We start from the raw sequence: 14,904 nt of genomic DNA on the forward strand, positions 1-14,904 counted from the left end.
AAAAAAAAAAAAAAAAAAATCAATATTGACAGACATAATAAAACTGTATGATGATTAACAGCTAAAAGCTATTTAATTCATCCTGTGAACTTTGGCCCTGCCTTTTGATAAGCATAGGGCACACAATATAAGAGATTGACTTAGGCTGTGAATGCCTTACCACATCTTGCAATATCCAAGCAGTGGGAACTGCTGTATTGAAAAGAAAAAAAAAAAAAAACACTCAAGCATGACAACAGGTGCACTGGTTAACAAACATGTTTTTTAACATCTTGCAAAGCAACTATAAACCCATTCAGGAAATGTTAGTTTTACGTGTTGCTTTCTAATTGGAATTCACTTTTAGGGCTCAGCGTGCAGTTACTTACCCAGAGTTTGCCCTCAAAATAGAAAGCATCAAGCAGCTTGACAATATTTTGGTGATCGCATGAGGCCAGGATGTCAATCTCGACCATGTAGTCCTCCAACTCTTCCTCAGTCTTTGTGTCGATCACTTTGGCCGCAGCGAGGACACCTGTTTGTTTGTTCTGAGCCTGTAGAATGCAAATGGATGGTTATGAAAATGCAATATTATAGATTTCGATAAAATACTGTCGATTCATCTTTTGGTACTGAGCTCGAACGGGTGTCTTCAAATGGTGGGCCACGGTCCATTTCCGGACCGTGGATCCAGGGTCAATTGTTATTGGATAAAGATGAAGTATGTGTACCACACAGTGTTTTTATTCTCACAGGCCGCTATCACAGACCATGTATGCGGCTGTATTTAGCATCACGGCAGTGTTCTGATTATCTGACCTAAATGAGCCAATCAAACCTTTTGTTTACGCTTTTCAGGAGAAGGCACGGCCAGCATGGCCTTTTTCAAAGTTAGCAAATTTAAGTTGACTCACAAAAAATAACTCATCAAAATGACAGCACAGACCACAGTAATTGCTTGCGAGCATTTCTTTTCTGAAGTTGCAGGCATGAAAATTTGTACTGAAATGAAGTCCTGACACATTTGTGTCTGTTGGGATCCTCTATTAAGCCTTCTTGGGTGGTGGACCATGAACCATGTTGGGGTGGACCTGCCACAAGTGGCACTACACAAATCAAAACTTTTTGAGTTCGGGACCTTTGCCCTGAAAAATCCTTTGCAATGGGAGCCCTCTGAATTTTGATGGAAGATTTCTGCTCTAGGTGTTGATTGTTCTTGCTGTTTTTATTTAGACTGATTCAACGTTCAACACACTTCAAGATAATTTCATCCAAATGCAATCTCATGTTGTAAATAAATCAGTGAAACTCCCGAGTCCCGAGACAAGTTCTTGTGGAAATGTATTCCATTTGTCTTGAGTCTTCTGCAAGCAGGATAAGTTAAATTAAGTTACCATAGTGAGATGGAATACCATTCGGCCATTTCCTGGAGACCTGCCCTGGTTAAGTGATTGCCTCTGGAAAACGGATAAAATATCAGTGGTCTCTTAAACTAGGAATCCTAACTGTGTTCAATTTACCATGTGGTGTGGGTCATTTCAGATTTGCGATCCTGCCTTGCAATATATTATCAATAAAGTAATAACTATGATCACAAACGGCAACTAATCCCAATAGAGAATTACTGTAGCACAGGTGTGTCAAATTAATCGCAGTTCGGGGGTCATAAATAGCCTAACTAAACGGCAAACAAAAAATGGGTGTTTTCCTTCGTAACTAAGCATTGCACATACAGTCAGAAAATCTTTGCATTTAATGGACTATCCTTTTACATACATAAGAACAACCTCAGATTTCTTAAGAAAAAATTGCAATTTGCTTCCCTTTAGCAAAGTGTGCATTACAGGCGATCACAGGGATGGTACAAAACTACACGGGCAGAATGTTGACAACCCTGCTGGAGAGTAACATGTATTTTGATTCATTCTTCCATTTTCAACCATTTATTCTGTTTCGGATAGAGGGGGAGTAGAAGCATATCCCAGAGCCAGCTGACTTGTAGGTGAAAGGGAGTCCCTGCATTTGACTCCAATCAGTCACAAGGCACACAGAGACAGACAACCATTCATAATCACATTCACACTTACAGTCATGGAGCAGGACTCAGTCCATGCTGGTTGCACGAAAGTCAGTTTCACTACAGTCATGATAATACTGTACTATGCTTTCTGCTGGTCTGGGATGAAGCAAGTTGGGCCACTTGAGGCAAAGCTATTGTGCAATATTGTAGTGTAGAAATGGCACAACATGGAACAAGGTAAAAAAATCTTGGCTAAGAAAGACTATTTCTGGTGACACATTGGAATGATGGTTTGACAAACACATTTTCTTGATTTCCACAAAAACTGTTGCATAAAGATGCACAATGCTTCTACTTATGGAATAAAACAGACTCTTGAGAATTGGTATGTAGCTGGCATGTAATCACAATTGATAAATATATTTCAAATTCTTGCTGATTCAGTGATTTCTTTGTTAAATCTTCTTCTTTAGCTATCTCCACATGAAGAAAAAAAAATTAAGTAGCTACTGAATACTTTCAAGGAAATGTTAGACTCAGTCATTGATTTGCAACACACAAGTTATGACATCAATACAACTGTAGCTTTCTACATTGGCCATGTAAATTCCAAAACCAATTAATAATACATGATAAAAATAATGTACAAGATAAAACATATCCAATGTTTGAAACCTTGGTTGATTTGCTGCTTTTCTCAGTGTGAGAACAGTTCAACCAATCATGTGGAATGAGAAGGTCTTCGGCAATCAGATTTGACACAGTTCGATCACAAGGTTGGAAGTACTGTATCTTTTATGGATGGTGGGTGGGTCTCAGTAAAATTTAAAAACAACAACAACAAAAACCAAAAAAAAAAAAAAAAATCAACCATCTGACCTGGCACTGCTGGCACTTGGTGCGAGTCGCCTCCTGGGTGCAGTTACACAAACTCATCTACATTTTAAAAAGTACAGTTTGACATTACATACCTTGAACACTTTTCCAAAGGCTCCATCTCCCAATTCACCGATAATGGTCCATATTTCCTCCGGGTTTTCATCTCTTCGGACATGCTCATATTGTTTCTTCTTCTTCTCAGACCCCAATTTAAATATTTTACGCAAGTTAAAGAATGACATATTGAAGCATAGGTAATTCACTTTCAAATTGCTGGAACGAATAGAAATTTGAATCAATTTTGTTGCACCATGTAGTATACAGCGGAGAAGGGTCGTAAAGTCTGATTCCCACAGCAGTTTTGATTACAGTCCAAAACCTAGCTTAGCCTCTGACACTCGACAAACCAGTCCAGAAAACTCTGTGCTCTTTTGTACATCTTGGGTCATTTGGGTCGTACAAACGGTATAGACTTTCCTGGACTCGTCCTGGCGTCAGAAATTCAGAACAAGGCCATTCAGTTTCTGCAAAGGTGTACGTTGATTTGGTCCGTACTCTGGGCGACCAATGGCTCCGTAGGTTTCTTTCCTCAACCAAAATCTGAAAAAAGTAAAGCGAATGTCCTTCCAAGTAGTTCCGAAGACTAAAAATGTTAAAACTCTTAACCATAAATCGGTTTATATTACAGATACGCGTACTTCAACATTAGCTAAAACATCCAGCCTCCCTAGAAATGGGTTTGGTAATCTAGCGGATTTAGAATCAATGCGCGTCCCCGCGTGCGCGCGACGTCGTGTTTCATTTACTTCACGCTGAGTTTGCGCGGATAAAAGTCGTTTGCTGCCCTCTTCTACAAAGGAAGACCGACGAAACAGGACGTTTTAGGGGAAATGATTGTCTACGGAGGAACAGCAGTACTTGGAAGAGAGTTGAGTGACATCGTCGTGTTCGGCATGTGGCATTGTTTCCTTTGTGCTATTGTGTGTAAACTGAACTACAAGTCCCAGGAACCATCAATATTTTTCGGCGCGCTGTTTTAACTGTATTTTAAAAACTAAACTATAATCATTCAGTCCACCTATCAAAGTGCGGTAATACATATTATCGCATACTTAGCGCCATTAACTAAACATCAAACACTATACAAGAAAGAAATAAAACTAAAATAACAGCTATGTCACGTGACCGATTTTTTTTTTTTTTTTTTTTTTTACAAATAGCTACACTCGCAGCTAGCTTGCTTCCTTGCAAGGGCACCGCAGAGAAACGCATCTGATGTACCTGTCGAAATGATTTATCGGCATTAGCCGAGTACAATGGATCCTGCAGAAGAGCTCCCGTCCATGTTGTGGGGATTGGACCCGATATTTTCTGCATTCGCCAGGCTACATGTAACAGACATCCTCCACATGAGAGAGTCCTGTCAAGTGCCAGGTAAATTGTTGTGTGCATGTCTTGTACTATCCAGGAAGCTTGCTTTGGTCAACATGGAGTCAATCTTAAAAGCTATCACGCTAAGAGTCCGACGCTAATCTGCCCTTTTTCTGGATCAGATATTTATTTCTACAAGTCACATCCGATCCACAAGGTTGATGTACTTGGGACAGTCGTTTATAAGAGGGAAAGAGAGGACTTCTTCTGTTATGGAGGTAATTTTGCTCTATTCCGATTCGGAGTAAAATAATGTGTTATTTCCCAGCATCTACTGTCACAAATTGTATGTTTCCCGTGATATTGTTAAACGTAGTAATATTTTTTAAACTATTTTGTCACCCTCATCTCCTCTTTATTTACAGTAGACGATGGCACTGGTGTTATAAACTGCTTGTGTTGGAAGAATGACCCGATGAAAGAGGAGCTGGATTCTGGTAAATGTGAGACTGTGTTTCTAATGTGCTATAATGATGAGAAAAACAAGTAGCAAACGAAATAAAAAGTACAATATGAAGTGCCATTCAATGCAATGTCCAACACAGGGGTTACCAACTGCAGTCCTCAAAGGTCCCTCCTGTGCATGTTTTAGATATTCAAATGATCAGCTCATCTCCTGATAAGGATCCTGATCATTTGAATCAGGTGGGTTGGAGGAGGGAAACATCTAAAACATGCAAGATAGAGGCCCTCGAGGACCAGAGTTGGTGACCCCTCGTAAAATGATTTTTTTTCCCCCTCAACATTGACCAAGGACAAGCCCTCTTTGTTTTTGACTGGAATCAAATTTGTTTTAACTTTATCATTACTGAAAAGGGGAAAATTCACTGTGCAAGCCAGACAATTAGTGCAGCTTTAGAATGCTTTTGATGAATTATTTTTCAGCATTTTTTTGCACAACATATCAGTTCAATTGCTAGCTGACACTGTTCTCCCACAGAAAGATAGGTTTTGGTTTAATGCTGGGCATATGGACTTATTTGGACATGTTTTCACCACACTTGCCAAGGTTGTCATTGCACCTTGTTCCCACAATCCTAAAAGCAGCATGCCTATAGGTGAGTTTGAATGGTTGGTGATCAATCCAGGGTATCATCTGCCTCTTGTTCTTTGCCAGCAGAAGTAATTGATTATTGCGAAATTCATATTTAAGTCATCCTAAATATAACTCACAAATAATTTTTTGAACTCCAGACGGGGGAAAACCAAGTGATGACCTTCAGCACAGCTTTAATCTAGCTGTTGAGGTGAAAAAGCTGAAACAGGCCCAGCAGACCCACTTCCGCCTCGAGATTGGAGAGCTTCTGCGAGTCAGAGGACAAGTGAAGACATCAAGGCAACAGAGGGAGATGATGGCCTCCACCTACTGTGAGTGAAGGGGTTCTGAAGTGTTTTGGGGAATTTTATTTGCTCAAATGCTTCAGGACTCATTGAACGGTGCTGCGCCGTGCAGATGGACAATTATCTGAAGCATACAGTGAAAGAAATCGAGTTTTATGAGGCAAAAAGTGGAATGCTATATGCCTGAACGATTTTAGGAAAACACAGAATTGCGATTTTTTTTTTTCTGACCGATATTGCGATTTCGATTCGCTTCACAATTTTCTCCAAATCAAGCTTAATTACAATATTCACGATGCACCGTATTATTTACAAACATGACAGAAAATGACTGCTTAACATCGAAACATGTAAAGCTATTAGTCTAATAATGCCAGTACACAAAAGAGGCAGTGTGGAAACAGTCCTTTTTCAGGGTTTTTAAAATGGTTCAATAAAGCAAGACCTCCTGTACTACTGGTCGTCATACATCTATAAACTTGCAGTTATGTGTAATAGTGTATGCAAAAATTATTCTTTTTTTTTTTTTTTTAACCAAACATTTTTTGCATTTTACATTCTGTACATATGTGCATGATATTTGTACACTTATGTAAGATTATGTGCAAATATTTGTTCACGTATTTTCTGCTTACGATTTAACTGCTTCAAACAGACTGAGGGCTTAGTGTCATGTCCTGAGATTCAGTACAGGTGCAGTGTTCCGTCACTTTTCGTGCATGATATGTTCCATGACACTTCATCATAGGTGAATTTCTGCCAAGTAGAGGTTGATGTTTTTTTTTTTTTTTTTTTTTGTGGGGAGTTATTGTGGTGGCACACCTCTAATTCACCATGACCAACTCCACACACAGTTCTCACACTTCTAAACACTTGTTACCCTTAAAAAAAATGTAACTTTGAAAATGCAAATTGAAAAATAAATACCAAGCTGTTGATCGTAGGCTGCATTCAGAAATTAATGAGAGCACATGAGGACGGTGAAGCATCCGCGTAATAACTAGTATCTATCTAAGTCTTTCATCTATCTTAAAATAACATACCGTATTTTCTGCACTATATGGCGCACCAAAAAGTCTTCCATTTTCTTAAGAGCTCACAGCGCGCCTTAAAATCCAGTGCGCCTTGTGTATGGTCATTACGGTAATTCGTCAACTCCAAGATGGCTCCTTCCTGGAGACATGCTTACAATGTTATAACTTGCTGTTGGTTCAGTGAACTGTGTCGCTGCTTTATTAAATAACTTTTTGTTGCAGCTCCGAAAAAAGGAGAGCTGTGGTGTTATTTTTTTAAAACACATACTTTATGAATGTTTTTCACAGTCTCAAAAAATACAGTTACGTCTGTCAGTCTCCATGCCTTCTCTTCTTCCTTCGACTCGAAAGGCGTTCATGACTGCCTCGGAAAAACGTAAATTAACGATTCCTTCAATGAAACTATGAAAACTGAAAATAATGCATCAAAACAGAAAATCAAGCGAGGAAATCACAAAATAAATTCTCTAGCCCCCCTACATAATTTATTTTGTGATTTCCTTGTTTGTGAATACAGTACAAAACAAAGGAATAAATAACAAACACTTCTGAGACAGTCCAGTCTCCTACATTTTACTAACATCTGATCTTTCTGTTGGAGCTATGCTCAAGGAAATGCCAAAATAAATTCTGTAGGGGGGCTATAGAAGTTATTTTATGTTTTCCTCGCTTGAGTTTCTGTTTTGATGCATTACTGTTTTTCGATTTTCGTAGTTTAATTGAAGTAATCGTTAATTTACGCTTTTAGGAGGCAGTCATGAACGCCTCTCGAGTCAAATGAAGGGCTGTGGCTCTATCTAGTGGATGCATTTTAGATTGCACCTTATAATGTGGTGCGTTTAATATATGAAAGAAATTACAAAATGGACCATTCATTGAAGGTGCGCCTAATAATCCAGTGCGGAAAATACGGTAACCAGAATCCTGTGCCGCATTATAGCCAAAGGTACAATCTTTGTGGATAAATGCATCTTCTAAATCCTTGTGGAAATGAAACCAAGTTGCCGGGACTACCAAAGAAGACGACTAAGAAGAAGCAACTCCCGCAAGAAGTACTGAAATAGTCATGTCGACTTGGTTTCAGTTTCTACAAGGATGGACAAGGTAGTTAATCCACCAGGATTGCACCTTTGGCCACAATGCGGTGCAGGACTCTGGTAGGTAAGCCATTTTAATATGAAAAGAAAAACTATGACATACTTATTCAGCGGATCGTCATCTACACTTGCTGTCGGAGGCGAAACACGGTCAGCTCCATTTTCTGATCTAGCACTGGCTGCATTCGTCTCCCTTTTTTGGGGCACTCTGAATAACCAAGCCTGTTTCATGAGTTTATTGATTAAAAAATAATTTTCATGATCTACAATTCAAAAGATGTCATATTTTTATTGGTTAATTTTATTTCAATGTTTCTTTATTATGACTTTTGTTGTTTGAAGTTACTTGTGTGACCGCTGTGGATTTTTCTTTCATTAAAAGAGGGGTACCAACAATTTTGTGTGTACATTCTAAATATATTTAATCTATTCCGATGTAACACATTTCACTCCAGTCATGATAATGAGTGCACATTCATGTGAGGAAATGACTAACTCATCACAAATAACCTGCTATACACTGATGCCAGTTTAGACATTTTCACATTGATTCAATATGCTAAAGAAGAGTGTTCTTACTTTTGCCTGGTACTGCAGCTCGTAATGATACTCCCAAGATGCTGTTATGGCCAAAATCATATGCTCACATAATTGAAGTGCATAAAAATTTTGTGTCGTGCTCTCTCACCACAGGTACTTTATTCACATGACTTTTTCTCATGCGTTTATAGCCGACCACAGAGACACGGGAGCCTTGTCCAGGGAAACCAAGACAACAAGTCTTTTTCAACAATGAGATTTATTTTGGCTACAATTGATGGAGAAACACCATTTACAGATCTGTGATGGAGCGGCTCCCCAAGCAGTGGGTTACGCCCCTCTTATACCATTTTCTTCTTCTTGGGAGTGGTTAAAGCCTGACTTACAGGAAAATGACAACCTAGCATAGCAACGAACTTTGCATAGCAACACTTATAGACAGTAGGATGAAGTTTGACGCACAATCTTGCACAGCAACCAACTTTGCATAGCAACAGAGAGAGCATGATCAGGTGACACAATGATACACGTTCACATAAGATACAAGTTAGCACTGTTAAATGTCAAATTCCCACTACAGAGGATCCACACAATCTCCATCTTGTGGCCATCACTTTTGTGCTGTGTGTTTCCCCAGATAAAGTGAATGACCCAGTGATGGCAGTCCAGATTGAATGGATGAGTGATGTCTTACAGCTGTACAGAGAGTTCTATGACAAACCACTCCACCTACAAAACATATCTGCAAGGTAAAGATGCTGTCCCAAAAGAACGCCACACTTACACATACATGTTGAAGCATACAGTCTCTGGCGAAAGCTGTCATGTTGAAGCCATATTCCATAAAGTATTTCTGGGTTTTTTTTCCTCCCTTTTTAAATGTCATTCCATGGTTCGAACACAGGGTGGCGCATAAGCCCCAAAAGGGTTAAATAAGTACCGTCATGAGTGACAGTTCTGTGAATCTGCAGAAGCATCTCATTTCTTGACCGAGTTGGATGCTGTCTTGCGTTGTGTTTGAGTCGGGGAAAATTTGGAAAAAAAACTACCAAGATTTGGAATCACAGTTACTGGAGGAAATAAACCATTTTCTAAATGAAAAGCGTGATCATTTGTTTGTGCCAGAATGACAGGCATCTGAAGAGTTTTAGCCCATTTCTCCCTCCTCATTACCCAAATAAAGGACTATAGTCCTTATCGGAAGGAATCTAAAAGCAATTCTAAGTGTTTTCAGCTCCATTTTTTCCCCCATCTGGTTTTCAGTGAGTCTCCCATCACTTCCCTCAGTAAGGCAACGCAAATCATCAAAGATTTCTTAGAGCAGAAGGCTGTGAGCAAGTTCAGACCATATGATATTCAGGACATCCTGCAGCCTCTCTTCCCGAGCTGTCCTGAAGTAGCACCTGCAGGCCAGGTGCGTGCCACTGCCACATTCATTGGATGTTGATAAAGAACATTACTGAGAATTATTGAGTATTATAATTCTGTGCTGCTGTTTTAGGAGCCTGTGGCGGGATCGTCTACATGTCAGCAACTACATGTGCTCCTTAAAGAGGCCTTGCAACTTTTACAGGATGAGGGCGTTGTGTACCGCAAGGTTAAATCCCAGGATGAAGTCTATTTTGTAGGAAACAGAAGAGATGACTTCCATTAACTCAAGGTCAGTCTGAAGTATCATGGTGGATCATTTTGACTTTTGTGTTCCTTGCTAGGTGACTGCACAGGATAAAGATCTACTTATGGCAGTCAAAGACATAATCAGAGAGGACTCAAAAAGAGAGAAGTGTACGTGACTCCATTTTTTATTTATATATATATATATATTATTTATATATATATATATATATATGCAGGATGCACCACAAATTTTATTTTACTTATAAAATGTAATTTGATACAAGGACAAAATTTGATATTCGTATAACAAATATATGAAGAAAAAAGGCTTGAGTACAATTGATGCATCCCAAAATGTGATTTTGACACTGATCTAAATAATATATATATAAAACGTTACCACCTCCTGCAGATTGAACACCACGTTACCTATGTTCTTACGGCAGTTTCCTTGTCTCTTCAGATCAGGAGAAGGGTTGCCACATCTTGCACATCCTGTCTTCAGTCAGACAGCGCCACAGCATGAATGTGAGCAAAGCAGTGCTTGAGCTGGTTCTCAAATCACTGGAGTGCAACAGTGACATTATCAGCACTAGAGATAACTATTTTACTTATTTTATTATTTAGGCTGGGGTTAGTGATCAAACTGACTCTGTTTCTTAATTCTTTAAATAAAAAAAAATATAAAGATTCATTAAGCCATGTTGTAGCTTTTTATTCCAAAGTTGCAAAATACATATTATCCAGCCAACCAGCCATCCATTTTCTGATTCGCTTATCCTCACAAGGGTCACGGGGCGTGCTGGAGCCTATCCCAGTTGTCTTTGGGCAGTCAGCGGGGTACACCCTGAAATGGTTACCAGCCAATCGCAGGGCACACATAGACGAACAACCATCCATACTCACACTCACGCCTAGGGACAATTCAGAGTGTTCCATGAACCTGCCACGCATGTTTTTTGGAATGTGGGAGGAAACTGGAGTACCTGGAGAAAACCCAAGCAGGCACGGGGAGAACATGCAAACTCCACACAGGAAGGCCGGCGCCGGAATTGAACCCTGCACTCCTGCAGTGTGAGGCCGATGTGCGAACCAGTCGCCCACTGGGCCACCCGCATGCATATTAAGTAATACAACATGTATTGCATCATTTTTCATGACCATACTGCATAATGTATATTTTTGTGGCAATTACTGTACATTTCAAAGGCACTATCTAGTAAATTCAGAGATTGCTTTTTAAATACATAAATATTTGATAATTGATAACAATCTGCAAAGGCTGAAAGCGAAATCTCTCTCTCACTCCCCAGAATATATGTAGATCGTGTGTGTGTGTGTGTGTGTGTGTGTGTGTGTGTGTGTGTGTGTGTGTGTGTGTGTGTGTGTGTGCGTGCGTGTGTGTGTGTTAGTGCCGCCTAGTACCTGCCCACTGAGTTTGAGGTGACAGAATAACAATTCATGATGCTCAAGCGAACGACTGCCTGAATGATGATACAGTATATCACTTATACTTCATCAACTATTACTATTGGCACTCTTGTTCCTGCATTGCCGTCTAATGTTCTGAGTTTTATTATCGTCAAATGAACGCTCACAAACGTGTGCATGCGTATCAAAGTATACAGGGGGCAGCATTAAGTCATTGAGTGGGCGCGTTCAAGTTGAAAATGCTTGCATCGGATTGGTCGCGGGTGGAACATCTGTAGCCACACTTGCAGCTGCTCATGTCTCCGGCCAGAAAGCAGCCCATGACTCAGTCGGTGCCTGCAGTGTTCAGCTGAACCGATCCGACGCGGCCTTGTTAACAACTCAATGAATCAGCACCGTGTTTGAGGACCTCCCTCGTCTTATTTCGACGTAACAATCTCCCATTAAGCCTGGAAGAAAAGTTGTTTTAGAGACCCAGTCGGTTCTTGCATTGTTTACCAACCGGGCGATACGTTGTGAAATGGTTCCTCTTCAGGAGGATTTTATTCCAAGGAGCCTCGTGGACGTATGAGAAGCACGTCCCACTCTTTCCCTGAAATCCATGCGGCAACTGGAATACGGGAGGCGTTTGGCGCTGCTGGACTCACCAGCTATCTTTCATCCAACCAGACTGTGACGTCCAGGTATGCAGAGGATCTCGTGGCCGCCGAGATAGACACAAAGGGACTCTCTTCAATTTCACCCGAATTTCAAGTGATTGCCGCCTTCTCCCGGCGTGCTTTGTGGGCAGCGGAGGAGTCAACGTTCCCCTGACGGCGTATGTCAACGACGCTTGGCGCAGAGCTTTGTTTTAAACGGACAGTCGATAAGTTTCTAATCGGATTGATGGTGGTTGGGCGAAGGCAGAGGACTACCAAACTGGCCGGCGAGGAGCTGACGGCTTACTCGGAGCTGTCTGGGAATCGGCGATGAATGCGGGGATTTATTCGGCGTGATTCGAGCTGCAGCAGCTGTCTGCCAGGCGCGTTTATGTATAGCTTTTGCAGGGTCAAGATGCAGGTTCGGACTGTGCTGGACGTCAAAGTGGTGGACGTGGAGAAAAGGCGCAGTCCATCGAAACACTACGTGAGTTGCCTAGCTCATCTTTGCCTATGCGTTTTAATGCCCACCTTCTGCAGCAGCATCCTTACAACTAAAGCTGTTTTTTCATCCACGAATGGAGCCTTGGTGCTGTGACAAAACCAAAAATTACGTGGAATCACCTTCTCGTCAAAGATAATTTAGGATCATCTCTCATAACCATGTCCCATCAAATGACAGCACACGTTGCGATCTGCGAATAGGCATTACTATGTTCGCAAATTGTTTCAGGTGGCTTTAGGAGAGATTTACACAATTCTGGAAGGCAATGATGCATCTGTCTGGCAGGTTTTCGTGTCCTGGACGATCAGGGAAAACAATCGTCTATGTCTGAACGATTTGTCACAATGCATTTTCAATTGCTCTTAAAAAAAACAAACAAACATATAATACAGGACACACTGTGACTGCTTACCATTTCTTGGTTTATTTTGAAAAGACAGCGACTTGTGTCAAATGAGAAATGTATCCAGTAAGTCCTGCTATATAAAATTATCACCCGCAAACAGAAGCACAGTAGCATACATATTTTTGCACGCATAGATCTCGATCTAAATAAGAGGCATAAAAATGTTTGACAGCAATTGATTACAAATAATAAAAGCTGCGTTCAAACGAAGTCCATCTTTCCTTTTTGCCCATTCTTGACGTAGAGCCATTCATTCCAAATCGACGAACCCATCAATTTACACAAATACAGTTTAATAAATAAAAAGATACGGTCTACTGTAATGTCATTTTGAGAACATTTGTGCAGATCTCAAAAGTCAAAATCAAAACTCAGGACTTTATCGTGAAAACAAATCACACGAGTAATATTATATGTATTCAATATCCATTCATTTTCTGAATCGCTTTTCCTTAATTAATATACTTTTACAGTAATCTTCTAGGCCACTCCTACAGGTTGACGTACGAGACGCCGTAACATAACCCGTTAAACTTGTGTGTAGGCATTATTTGGTATCAATTTTCTCACCACTTATTAAATTGCCTGCCATTTTGCTATTCAAAGATGGATATGCTCCGCTTAGACATGGTTCCAGCGAGATTTATGTGAAACTACTTAATCGCAATTAGCATGGTCCCAATTTCCCCCTACATTACTCCTTGTAATCCCTTCGTGAGAACGATACTTGGAAGAAGTGTATTTTATTTGCAGCCATGGAGGCGCGGGGTTACTGATTTTGGAGCGCAACAACAACGTGTGTACGTGTGGAAGTACTGTACCCAGTTGAAGCTTGTTGCTATAGCTAGCTGGTGCGGCTTCTCGCCTCAACATACCGACAACCCACTGACGTAAGCAGCCCAACAAAGCTCTTCGGAACAGTCTCCGCCATTCAATTATCAGCTAAAATAAATTTAAAAATCTGTCATTCCTAGTTTTATTCTTTGTGTTTTGATGAGGTTCAAAATGCAAACAACTATTCAAGACTTTTAAAGGAGCACCGCCAAACGCCTTGGGGGTGCTCTTTTTGTTTTTGTAAATAGTTATGAATAATTATGGGGGTTTTGTTTGGTAATTAGTTCCTAAAGTAGTACAACGTGATATTTGTGTTCACCCACTTTATTTATTTATTTTCGTTTACTGTTTTAGTTTGGCAGTGTACATCTGTTTTGTTTGATAACTATGTATTCTGATACACTTTCCTTTGTTTTTGCTCTGTCACCTAGTGGCAGCTGTGTGGCACAAGAATGGTAGGTGAAAGCTTTTGCCCATCAAATCAATCTTTCTCCTGGCAGAGAACACTACTTTTTGCTTTTTCACAATGGTCGTGCTGTCAAACTACAAGATAAATATCGTTCCATGTCTTGGACTGGGTCAGATGTCACACTACATCTCTGTCTGCGACCAGAACTTGCCCAATCGTTACATGCTTCCGTCAAGATTCAATCCATCGGCGCAGGTCCGTCAGAGAGGCAGGACAAACAGCTGTAGTCATGTCGACAAGGCATTACGTGTACATGCATTGTTTCTATGTTAAGAAAAGGCAAAAAAAAAATTAAAAAGTATGTGTTAGGGGGAGTGAAACCCCCCCTCTTTCAGAAAGGTTTGCCCCAGCAGCACGGGGGAAGTGCGTGCGCTTGTTTGTACGGCCGGGAGTTTTGAATACAGCGGCACATAACGAACACTCTGTTGTCCGGTGTCTCGTTATCAGTGGCATTCCGTCAGGGCCAGCAAGGCCTTCTGTGCTGGCCTAAACATTGTATATAACATAACATAAATTTAATTTATTTTATTTTCATAAATATGTAAACAAAATTATCCTCTGTATTCTTTACGTCATATTATTTCCACTTGGTCGAGTGGCTTTCAATGTTATTTTAAATAACATTGAAAGCCACTCGATAAATAACTTATTTATTATGGTAGAGATTTTAAACCATCATATTT

General features: G+C 40.3%; 3 protein-coding genes across 11 annotated transcripts in view; 2 read left to right on the plus strand and 1 right to left on the minus strand.

Moving 5' to 3' along the window:
- LOC109521734 (serine/threonine-protein kinase 10-like) overlaps window positions 1-3,727 on the minus strand; it is a 30,124-nt gene extending 26,397 nt beyond the window's left edge. Inside the window, exons 1-2 of the mRNA XM_019879764.1 lie at window positions 2,971-3,727; window positions 369-533 (exon numbers count right to left, since the gene is read on the minus strand). Of these exons, the coding sequence (XP_019735323.1) occupies window positions 369-533; window positions 2,971-3,120 (315 nt within the window). The 5' untranslated portion in view covers window positions 3,121-3,727. The remainder of the gene's footprint in view (window positions 1-368; window positions 534-2,970) is intronic.
- A 60-nt stretch (window positions 3,728-3,787) lies between these two features.
- On the plus strand, window positions 3,788-10,636 carry stn1 (STN1 subunit of CST complex). 6 transcript variants are annotated; one of them, XM_019879765.1, is made up of 10 exons: window positions 3,788-3,806; window positions 4,099-4,312; window positions 4,432-4,527; window positions 4,675-4,752; window positions 5,504-5,677; window positions 8,959-9,070; window positions 9,585-9,735; window positions 9,823-9,945; window positions 10,034-10,106; window positions 10,402-10,636. In XM_019879765.1, exons 2-10 carry the CDS (start codon window positions 4,195-4,197, stop codon window positions 10,563-10,565), a joined length of 1,089 nt encoding a protein of 362 aa, XP_019735324.1. In that variant the 5' UTR covers window positions 3,788-3,806; window positions 4,099-4,194; the 3' UTR covers window positions 10,566-10,636. The 6 variants fall into 6 exon arrangements, with proteins under 6 accessions (XP_019735324.1, XP_019735328.1, XP_019735326.1 ...); XM_019879769.1 differs by having other exon boundaries at window positions 9,823-9,918; XM_019879767.1 differs by having other exon boundaries at window positions 4,675-4,746.
- A 717-nt stretch (window positions 10,637-11,353) lies between these two features.
- sh3pxd2aa (SH3 and PX domains 2Aa) overlaps window positions 11,354-14,904 on the plus strand; it is a 100,402-nt gene continuing 96,851 nt past the window's right edge. For 2 of the 4 annotated variants that reach the window (XM_019879772.1, XM_019879773.1), the window contains exon 1: window positions 11,355-12,494. In XM_019879772.1, the coding sequence (XP_019735331.1) occupies window positions 12,342-12,494 (153 nt within the window). In that variant the 5' untranslated portion in view covers window positions 11,355-12,341. Of the gene's footprint in view, window positions 12,495-14,904 lie in introns of all 4 variants that reach the window. The other 2 variants (XM_019879771.1, XM_019879774.1) reach the window with 2 other exon arrangements.

The sequence above is a fragment of the Hippocampus comes genome, unplaced genomic scaffold, assembly GCF_001891065.2.
Source record: "Hippocampus comes isolate QL1 unplaced genomic scaffold, H_comes_QL1_v1.1 scaffold158, whole genome shotgun sequence".
Taxonomy (NCBI): domain Eukaryota; kingdom Metazoa; phylum Chordata; class Actinopteri; order Syngnathiformes; family Syngnathidae; genus Hippocampus; species Hippocampus comes.